Here is an 11,392-nt window from a genome sequence, read left to right as displayed (position 1 = left end):
CAATCCACATAACTAGGGGTAGAACCCCAATCAGACTTGATCCCAGATCAAGTTGTTGAACACCATGCATCCTAAACATAAGGAATGTGGAGTATACACGATGCGTCCATCTATATTGTTATGGTCCCTATCCTCTTTTCCCTACTCATTGGCCAGATGAGAGGTACTTCCCATAAGTCTCGAACTACATGCGTAGGATGTATCTTTGGGGCATCTGTAGGGGAAGGTGAACCACTCATCCTGCCTATATGCCAGAGGAGAAGGTGATCCATTCATCCTATGCATATCTCATCAACCGTAGGGAAAGGTGAACCACTCACCCTATGCATTTGTCTTTTACCCAAAACACAACCATTGTAGGGAAAGGATAAACCACATCCTACGCGCATGCAAAACACCAATAGTAGGGAAAGGATGAACCATGTCCTACATGCATGCCAACCGACAATTGTAGGAAGGATCCTACACGTGGGGAAAAGATGAACCATGTTCCATCAATGTCCATATGTGACAACCGACAAATGCATATATGCATCTCTCACTGGTGTAAACACGTACAAGGAAAGGATGAACCACATCCTATACATAGCGAACACATAAGGAAAGTGTTGAACCATATCCCATGGTCGCATATAGCTCCAAAAAGTACCCCAAGCTCCCAAGAGCTCCCAGAGCTCAACGTTCAGCTGGGACCCTCATAGAGGTCTTTCCACGACTCTTTGCCTCTCTCTGAAGGAAGATAATGATGACCTTACCAAGAGGCTTTGTGAGGATGTCTACACATCCATCCTGAAATGATGGAGCTTGATTGCTCCCTGCAGAACCACATCATAAATAAAGTGGTACCTGATGCCAATATGCTTGAAGCAGTCATGGAACATGGATTCTCTGAAAGGTGAATCCTTCTCTGATTATCGCAATATACAATGGTGGTTTCCAGTACATACACAAATGGCTAACTGAAGAGATTTTTCAACCAAATGGCTTCATAATAAGCCATGCTTGCTGCTTTATACATTCATCCTCAGCAGTGCTCCCAAAGCAACAGCCTTAAGTCTTTGATTCATCATACTGCTAGCCCAACTAACATCGGAAAATCCATGGAATCTTAGATTCCCGGTAGTGTACGTCAGGCCATAGTTAAATAATCAACAATCCAATAAGTGAGGCTTAACTATAAATTGTCATAGAGTCTTTGTAGCAAGGTATATGTCTGATCGAGTGTTTATCAAGGACACCAGAGCCCCTACAAGTTGTCTATATCCAGATCAGCAGATTCTCCATTTTATCAGACCTGTAGTTCATTTTGACTTTAAAAGTCACCTCCCTCTTATATTGATAAATGGGAGTATCATCATCTGATAGACAAATATCATTAAGAGTTGCATCTTTGACCATGGCTCACCAACCATTGAGCTGTCTACAACCTACAACTTTTCCTGTCATCATTCCTTTTGGTCCATGTGCCAAAGTCATCCATTCAATTAAGTGAATCATAATCATATAGATTACATGCAGCTTCTCAAGTAACAGAGATATATCAAATTATCATCAAAGACATCAGATCATAATCAGCAGTCATGTCTTGCCTTTATCCATGTCTTTTGACATGGGCTTCATAATCATCAGGCAAGAAGAGTCATCAAGCTATTATGCCAGGGATTCTATAGCTCCCTCTGAAGTCTTACTTCAGTTGATCATCTAGCCTTCATCAATCTGCTCCTCATCTTTAAGATGAGACTTTATCATACTGCAACTGAATCTTAAAATCTAAATCAGAGAGAAAATTATCATCATGGTCCTTCTTCAACCATGGCGAAGAAATCCTCCCATCAATCAACCAGCTGCATCATGACAGCTACCAATCCATTAGACGAAGGTCCTTCTCATCCAGGCATCTGTATCCATACAACTATTCTTCATAAAATCTAGGTTTTACATAGAGTGCCCAATGACCCAACCAAAATTAGGGTTCTCTCTGTTTCCTCCTTCAATGCTTTCTCCATGAGGCACCACTGCCCTTCATGATTATAGGGGTTGCTGCAAGGTCTTGATTCAAGATGCCATGTATTAGCTCTCAAAAAAAAGGGATATCATAGATCTATCCAACTTCTAATAGGGCCTACTGATGTAGTCTGCTTCAAATCTGATTATGTCAGGGTTTCTTATGCAACCCTGTTTCAGAGTCCTGGCCCTTATTAGCATTGATCCTAACATCTTCTACCACACTCTAGAATTTAGATAGTCCAGAGAGAACCCAAGCAATGCATACCATGGCAAATGCATTGGTTGTTGAAGATGAAACTGTGAACACTTGTTGTAGCCACAGTGTTCATTACACAGTACAAATGACTTATTTCACAAGCCAATGGAGGATCCAAACAAACTTCTTTGGGTTATCTGATATATAATGGACGGTGTGCAAGAGAGGAGATTTCTGTCAGAAAGGAGGTCTGATTATAAAACAACCTTCATATGTCCACAAATTCGTACATCTTCAGGACTGCTTCTTTCAATGATACTACTACAGGGCTTCAAGATAAATTACTATATAGGAGACCGATTCTTCTCAAAGCTGAAAGAGGATTAATGCCTTTCTTATCTCTCTTCAATTTGATGCGCTGAAGATCAGCAATTTTGAGACCGATATGAAATGATGAACCTTTATTTGCTGATGAAGAAACCTTTACTCTGTCTTTTAAGCAACGGCTGACCATGAGGCCTTGCTGTAGGATGAAGAGATGCCCTTCCTAATTCTTCTCCGGCTGTAAGAGGTTCATACTTGCTGAAATAGCAATTCATGTAACAGATGACGAATTTCTCTACTGTTGGACTGCTCTTACATTACAAGTATTCAATGATTGTTTTGAAGAGAATTCCACTGAGTATTGATTTAAAGTCTACTTCTCATACTCAACAGAACTTCTTTAGGTGACATGACACATATGTAAGCTTTATCAATCTAGTGGTAGGCTTGGCTGGGACTTCAAGTATGCATATAAGCCACCTACAGTTAATCCAATTCCAGTCATATTCTGGAAGAATTTGGCAATTTGAGCACTGATTCAAGTGTTGTTCTTCAATTTTGACCAAGTCCACAGAAATTATACGACTCAAACAAACCTCAATATTGCCAGATCCAAATAGGAGCTCGTTGCCTATAGGAAGGCCTTGAATGCCCTACAAAACTAGAACAGTCCCTTCACAAAACTTTGGTAAATTGAAATTCATTGATCAGTAATCATTATAATGTACATACCAGTGCTTGTGACTCAAGTGGAACATTGAAGTAATTGTCCTAAGCAAATAACATGTTAACCAAAAATTAACACAGGGTCTGGCTACTTTGTGACATTCATAGATGACTATTCCAGGAAGACCTGGATCTACTTTTGAAAACCAAGGGCGAGGTCTTCAGTCAGTTTACAGAGCTCAAAGCTCTTGTGGAGAACTAGTTCAAAGCTCTTGTGGAGAACCAAATTGGGTAGAAGATTAAGGTACTGAGATCTGATAATCGAGGTGAGTATACCTCCAATGAGTTTCAATATTTCTGCAGGGAGGCAGGTATCAAGAGCATAATGAGGTTGCAGAAAGGAAGAACAAGACCATAGTGGGAGCAGTGAAGGAAATGATCTATGATCAAGACTTGCTTATTACTATTGCACATATCACGATATTATAGCCGAAATCATTTGTGTCGATATTATCGCCGGTATTTATCGCGATATTTTGGCAAAATCGAAATTAGCGCAATAATTTCCAGAAATTATCGCAAGTCAAACCAATTTATTGCCCTGTTGTTCCGAAATTTGTTTTTAAGCGTCCGGGTCCGGTTTTTTTCGTCATTTCGGTTTTTTACTTGTTGGGATAGAGCTCTAAGAGGTGTAGCGACTTTGTGACCTGACTATAACCAGTGAACAAAGGGATTTCCATGGATTTTTTTGCCATTCGCTGAGTATTTGTGGAGTGGATATCTACTCCAACATACCAATTCCACATTTCCACATATGCAAAAAAAATCTCCTTCATTTTCTTTGTTTTTCAAGAGTATAGGGTATGCAATGTTCATTAGATATACCTCTTTTTTCTCTCTTTGATTGGAGGATTTAATACTTATGTAGCTAGGGTTGAGATCTGAAGGGCCAAGCATTGTGACCATTTTTCATCAAGCAAACAAGGGGAAATCCATAGTTTTCTTTGCCATCAACTGAGCATTTTTGGAGTGGAGATTTACTCCAGTACACCATATCCATATTTATTATTTCCAAGTATGTAAAAAAAAATCGCCTTCCTTTTCTTTGTTTTCCAAGATTAGTGTATTATATCAATTTAGAGTCTACCTCTTTTTATCCTCTTTTGAATTTCCACATTTATTTTGTGTGGTAGGTCCAAAACCTGAAAATTTAATCAGAACTCTACAAAATGGCAAAGCCATTGGACCAAGTGTGGGAGTATGGCTCATGTGAGGATGATAATAGAGCAAAGCTAAGGTGCAAGCTCTGTGGAGTGCAAATGTTTGGCGGAATCACCCGCTTGAAATACCACCTTGCCAAAATCCTAGGGCATGATGTGCATATTTGCCCTACAACTACCCCAGACATTGTCCTTATTGCAAAGAACTCAATTCGTGATACTACTAGAAAGAGAGAACCACAAGCTTAGTGGATTATCGTTACAGAGCTACCGTATCTAGAATCTAGATGCCTCATGATGATCATCTCATAAGATACATTTATTTTTGTTTTAAAATGATTTTGTATTGAGTTTTAAGTTTTAACTATTATCTTGTCAGAACTCGGAACTCTTGGCTAAGGAGTCAAGACAAAATGACAAATATCATATTTCAGACTTTAGTATCTAGTAGTAGTATCTTACTATCTACATCTTATACATTTTATATTGTAGTTTTATAATTTTATTTTCATATTTGTGTGACAATGTGTTTGTTAATTGTTTGATGTTGATGTTTGTTAAGTGCTTTAGAAGAATACAACTTTGAAAAAATGTCACATTTCAGTATCTACTATCTAGTATCAATGATTGATGTATCACTTGACATTTTATACATTTTATATAGTAGTTTTATCTTCATATTTATGTGACAATGTGTTTATTTGATGTTGATGCTGCTTTAGAAGTTTAAAATTTTGAAAAAAATGAATATTTTTTTTATTTTTTAAATTCCCGATAATTTCCAATAATTTCCCTGATATTGTCGATAATTAAAATTTTGGACCCCCGGCGATAAAATGTCGATAATGATAAATGTAACATTGTTGCTTATGTTTCTGTGGGCGGAGGCTTGCAATATAGTTGTTTACTTGCAGAACAAGAGCACTCATAGGGTATTGGAGGACAAGACTCCTGAGGAGATGTTTATAGGAGACAAACCGGATGTGAGTCATTTGCGCATCTTCCACGGTCGAATTTATGTCCAAATTCCTACAAAGAAGAGGACTAAGCAAGAGCCCTCATCAAAGAAGGGCATTTTTGTGGGCTACGGTGAGGTCTCAAAGACCTACAAGGTCTACATTCTAGGACAAAGGAGAGTCATCATTAGTTGGGATGTCAAATTCGAGGACGGTAGGACCTTTAGGAGGTCTTATGTAGAGGATCAGAAGCGAAAGACTCCTAAGGTTGAGTAGGGACCAGCAGGGACACAGCCTATAGATCAAAAGGATGAGTGAGAGGCTCCTTTGAGCTCTACTAGGAGGAGGCTGAGACGGACCGAACAAACCTTGAAGGATGTGGAGGAGCATGTGGAGGCTCCTAACAGGGGATTTTTAGGGAGAGTAGATCACCTGCTAGATTTTCCAGTTATTTGGCCTTGATGAGCAGCATTAGTGATTCCAAGCCTTCTACTTGAGAGGAGGTAACAGATCAGCAAATCTAGAGGGATGCCATGGTGGAGGAGCATAGCTCCATCATGAGGAATGATGTGTGGGATACAGTGCCAAGGCCTAAAGGGAAGTTAGTGATCACTTCTCTATGGATCTACAATATCAAGCATGCAACAAATGGCAACATCGAGAAGCATAAAGCAAGAGGTGTGGCGAGAGGGTTCTCCTAGAAGGAGGAAGTGGACTATAAGGTAACATTTGCTCCTATTGCCAAATATGCATCTATTAGGGCAATTATTTCCATTGCTTCAAAGATGAAGTGGAGGATACATCAAATGGATGTGAAGGCCGCATTCCTTAATGGGGTGATTGAGGAAGAGGTGTATATTGAGCAGTGTTAGGGCTTTGAGCTGCATGAGAGAGAGTCTCATACATGCAAGTTGAAGAAGGCCCTTTATGGGCTAAACCAGGCTTTGTGCATGCTAGAATTGATGGATATCTTCTTGGTTTGGGCTTCACCAAGAGTGAGGCAGACTCAAACTTGTACTATGTACTTGTTGAAGGTGAGTCACTTAATTTGGTGTTGTATGTCAATGATCTCTTCTTGGCAAGATCAGAGAGGCTCATAAGGACGTGCAAGGAGAACTTTGCTTCTGAGTTAGATGAAGGACATTGGCTTGATGTATTACTTTTTGGGATTGGAGGTGTGGCAGCAACTAAGAGAGATTTTCCTAGTGCAAGGCAAGTATGCAGTTGAGATTCTAAGGAGATTCAGGATGGAGGATTGCAGGCCAATGTCTACACCTATAATCACCAAATTGAGGAAGCTAAGGGTTTCTAAGGGTGAGTCGGTGGATGAGACATTGTATAGACAACTGATAGGTTATTTGATGTATCTGGTAAACACTAGGCCAAATATTTGTTTTGTTGTAAATACACTCAACTAGTTCATGGTGGAGTCAAGGAGGGTTAAATGGGTGCCAATTAAGACAGTGCTCAGGTACTTGAGAGTTACAATGGAGTATGGAATTGAGATATGTCAAAGTTGGTGGAGGGGAGTTATACACCTATACAGATTCAAACTAGGCAGGGAGTGCAGTGGACAAGAAGATTACATTTGGATGTTGTTTCAACTTGATCTGGAAGAGTACAACTAGATGTTGTTTCAGCTTGGGATCAACTATGACCTCATGGTTCACAAAGAAACAACACTCACTGGCACTTAGCTCAACAAAGGCAAAGTACATGGCAGCGAGTCCAGCGAGAATTATTACTTTGTTTCATACACAACTTACTTGATTGAAACATAGCAAAACCCTAAAGCATATAGTTCGGTAGTCTTCCAAAGGCCAATCAATAAATAGCAAATTGAGATCCATTTCACCAGAAATGGTTTTCATTGTCATTAAGAACTTAATGAAATGCAACATTCATTTGAAAATTTTGAGAGCAGGGCATTCATATAGCAGTGAAATGTTTCACAAAGGGTAAACTTATTTATGATTTTAAGGGACTTGAAATCCTTCAATATTGACATTACATTACAGCCCACAAAATAACGAATCTATGCACTTTGGACAACAAAACAAAGTCAATATAAGCAATATGCGTACATAACGTAAAATACAACAACTACTAGGTTTAATTTGGGAGAAATTTAGACTAACTGACCAGAGCTCCAAGTTAGCTATGCAGATCTCAGCTAATATTTTGACATTTTTTGGAAGGAACTAGCTATATTTTGAGATCGGAGGCAAAGTGGACAAGTTAGCTCTCCTTACTGATGTATGTATGCACGGCTTTTGGTTCCATGATCTACAATATTTTGTGTGGTTGAACGATATCGTAATGAAATATATGGAGTATTTTCTGATAAAAAAGCATAAATAGTAAAACCGAATGCAATACTGATCTAGAAATGAACCAAAGCAGGTTTGAGGTGATGTACTCATCTAGGTTAAAATTTGTGCAGTTTATTTGCCACTAGGGGCCCATATTGCTGATTTCAAAGGTTATTTGAGCCATCAAATTCCATGTCCATGAAAATCCAAAATTCTGCGAACCTTGGGGAGGAGGCGGACCCTACCAGTACAAGTATTAGCCCTCCACAATCTCAAAAGAACTATAGGTTTCCTCTATACAGTTGAGGCCACAGGATTCCTGTACCCACTAAGCAATCTCTCCACATACTTCCCAAGAATATCCACCTCTAAATTCAATTTGTTCCCAACTTTCTTCCCTGCAATGACCACCTTCTGTTGGGTGTAAGCCACCAACATAAAATTAAAGCAATTATCATCATCAAAAACATCCACCACAGTCAAGCTTGTGCCATCGACAGTTATAAAGCCCTTGGGAACAATGTACCTGAGCAGAGATGGGTCAGTCCTAACCTTGATCCACAGGGAGTCACCTTCTGCTTCCATTGACACAATCTCCCCAGTCCCATCAACATGACCCTGAACGAAATGACCCCCCATTCTTGAATTGGGCTGAAGGGCACGCTCTAGGTTTACAGCGTACCCAGGAACAACTTCCCCCAATGAAGTCTTTCTCAGGGTCTCAGGGGACAACCCAACTGTGAAGGCATGGGAATCAAACTCTGTCACTGTAAGGCATATTCCATTCACTGCTATGCTGTCCCCCATCTTGACATCTACAAGGACATCGTTTGCTTCGATTGTCAGCTCAAAGCCCACTTCTTCTACAGTTCTCAGTTCCCTTACCTTTCCAATTTCTTCCACGATTCCTGTGAACATGGCCCTGATTTCTGTTTTGTGTGATCTTCGTCCCCGACCTGATCCTATTTGGGTTTTAAGATGTTGGTACCTGAGCTTTCTGCATCCATGGAACCAGACATTATGCATAGATAGTCTGTTTTGGGGTGTTTGAGAAGCGGTTTTCAGCGATGAATACCGTTGAAATAATTGGGTTTGACAAGCAGGAAAAACGATACTGGATGCATGGTTTGCTTGGACGAAGCTGTGGGTTTGCAGGGAAATGCAAGCCATTTTCTAATAAAACTGCTTATACGTGACTCGTGGAAATGTTTTTAAGACAAAAACAACTGCGTAGCGGTAGCCCCTGCCGATATGCAACGTCAGCCTGCAATTTCACCCGTCTATTGCAAGTATAGGTGCCTGCTCCTTTAGCCCTGGACCATAGATAGTGTTTCTGGCTGGATATTAGCTCCCGATACGAGTCTGAATCTCACATGAAGCAATTAGTTATTTTTCCATAAAAGAGATATCATCCATTCTATTCAAAAAAGAGTACAGAAGCGAAATTTACAATCTCTTGGATCCGGCAAAAGCCCCTTCAACAATTTTACAGCCTAAACCCTGGCATACATGCTGCTGTCCTCCGCATGAAGATAACTCATGGAAATTTGCAAAAGAAACGACTCATGGAAATTTGCAAAAAAACACTGAATCTTAATTAGATTAGTACTAGTGCTTACCGATTCACCATTCGCCATGTGGTTTAAAAAAAAAAAATTAGACACTTGATATTTAGGTGTTTGTCGTGACGGAGTTACCTATAACAACATAGTTCTATTCTTGCATCTTGACCTTTTGACTATACACAATTATTCTTGCATCTTGACATTTGACTATACATACATGCTTAAATAATGATTAACCTTGAGCTACTAATTTCTATTGATGTCGCCTCAATTTGGTGCACTTCCAGTTTTCGTACATCTTTTTGGCCGCTACTACCATCATCAGATCATTATACACACCTAAATAATGTACCGCTAGTATTTGCACCAAGAGGTGCAAAGACACTCCTATAGAAGTATAGATGAGTGTAGAGTGACACAGAGAGGTAGCCTTATAGGGAATAAGGATGTGGACATGAAAGATCTAAGGAATCAAGGGGCGAAGGGTGGGGGAATCAAAAGGATTTGGTAAAGCAAAGAGTTGCACGTGGGACATCACTATGTTATCAAAATCTAGCGAGTTGTCTCGGCGATCAGATGCCTTCATATAAATAGAAATAGCCACAAAATAATAGGGAAGACAGTGAATCATGCAAGTAAAGACATGGAAATTAAATTTGTTGCAATAGCGAGACAAAGTGCAAAAAGGCATATGGAAATGTTGGCATGCACCCTATCACATAGATTTTCTATAATTATGTTTTGCTCAATTCATGACTTCATCAAGTCCCCACTCTTCATTAACTCTTCATCTATAAGAGGTGTATCCGTGGCATGGCATTGCAAGTAGCAGAATAGTTCGGCATTACATCCACAATGATGTGTTTTTGTGACATCCAAATTGCCAGCAACATAAACGTGGTAGACTTCATCAGCATGATTAAGAACAAGTTTTTTGGTTGATTCCTTGATTACTAAAACAAGTTTATCTCTCGGAATCGGAGTAACTATATCTATAACATCATCAGGTCAAGAAAGTCTAGATTTTAATTTCTTGAAGATACACAACGAATGAGCTTCTTTCCTACAGATTCAAGAAGTGCTTCAATGATGACATAATGCAAAATGACATTTGTTCCAATTGCTTCTTCTTCTTTTTTAACATAGTTGGTCGCTGATTATATTCCAAGAAAAGTTTGAGGAGGCTGAACTCCTGTATTACAAGACATTATGAGCGGGAAGCAAAGAAAGGAACTACTGAGGAAAAGACAAAATTCCTCTTTGTTCCCGCCATTTTTGGCTTTTGAAAAAACTAGACAAGTGTAAATTCTAATGAACTGGAGTAATAAAAAACAGGACTTGCAAGGCATGCTTTGTCTATGTTAATGTGGCGGATCTGGTGAGTTGTAGACTCTTCAAGCTTGCTATCAGCTTCAGCAGTCTTGATGTTTGATGAGCTGATGTTGACAGCGCTTCTTTTTTCCATCATGAACTTCAGGATTTCGATAGATTCCTGAGCATGGCTGCATTTGTTGGCGAGATCGTTGAACTGCTCCTGAAGTGAAGAAATTCTCTGAAGAAATAGTTTGAAATCGGCCTCACACTTTTCGCTGGTGAGCCAGGCGTGATTGGTGATCTTGGCATCCAGAATTTTCTAATGAGTACGTATTTGCTCCAACTCGGCCTGCAAATCGGCGTAGTGGAGACAATCTTCACTTCTTGCCATTGCGGAAGAATGGACTGGTTGCTTGGCACACATGGAAGGAGAAGCTCTGCGAAGCTACTAGATCCACAAAACAGGGAAAATAATGCGAAAATTGGAAGGGAGGCTCAGAGCGACACTGAGGACAAACAACAAGAACAAACACAGCTTGAAGGAAGAACTTAGTGAAGAAGGGGAAAATATGCTAAAACAGGGAAAGAAGCTCAGAGTGAGACAGAGGCCAGACAACAGGCTCAATTGTGGCATGAAAAAAGACGGGATGCGGGGATGAGAAAAGGAGAGGGCGTATAAGAAGGCAGGGATTGACAGTAGACTTGACGAGTGGAAAGGTGAGATTGTTAGAGGACCAGGAAGAAGGACGAGGGAAATCATGGAGGAGGAGAAAACAAGGCAGAGATGGATGGGCAACTTGAAGGAAATCGGCTGGGAGGATCTTTGCCAGAG

The 11,392-nt window shown here is 39.9% G+C and overlaps 1 protein-coding gene across 1 annotated transcript; it reads right to left on the bottom strand.

Annotated features, from left to right (window-relative positions):
* Positions 1-7,431: 7,431 nt before the first annotated feature.
* Positions 7,432-9,274, bottom strand: LOC149141050 (lumazine-binding family protein). The gene has a single exon (XM_089448233.1). The coding sequence runs from the start codon at positions 8,849-8,851 to the stop codon at positions 7,976-7,978; it is 876 nt and encodes a 291-aa protein (XP_089304359.1). The 5' UTR covers positions 8,852-9,274; the 3' UTR covers positions 7,432-7,975.
* Between the last annotated feature and the right edge of the window lie 2,118 nt (positions 9,275-11,392).

Source organism: Pinus tabuliformis, chromosome X (genome assembly GCF_031772625.1).
Source record: "Pinus tabuliformis cultivar Carrire ecotype Pingquan chromosome X, CPIR1, whole genome shotgun sequence".
Lineage (NCBI taxonomy): Eukaryota > Viridiplantae > Streptophyta > Pinopsida > Pinales > Pinaceae > Pinus > Pinus tabuliformis.
The sequence above is the reverse complement of the archived record's forward strand: the minus strand, read 5'-3'. Positions and strand labels throughout refer to the sequence as shown.

Bases quoted from the DNA above. Each gene is read 5' to 3' on its own strand.
- LOC149141050 (XM_089448233.1), bottom strand. From the start codon at position 8,851: ATGGCTTGCATTTCCCTGCAAACCCACAGCTTCGTCCAAGCAAACCAT.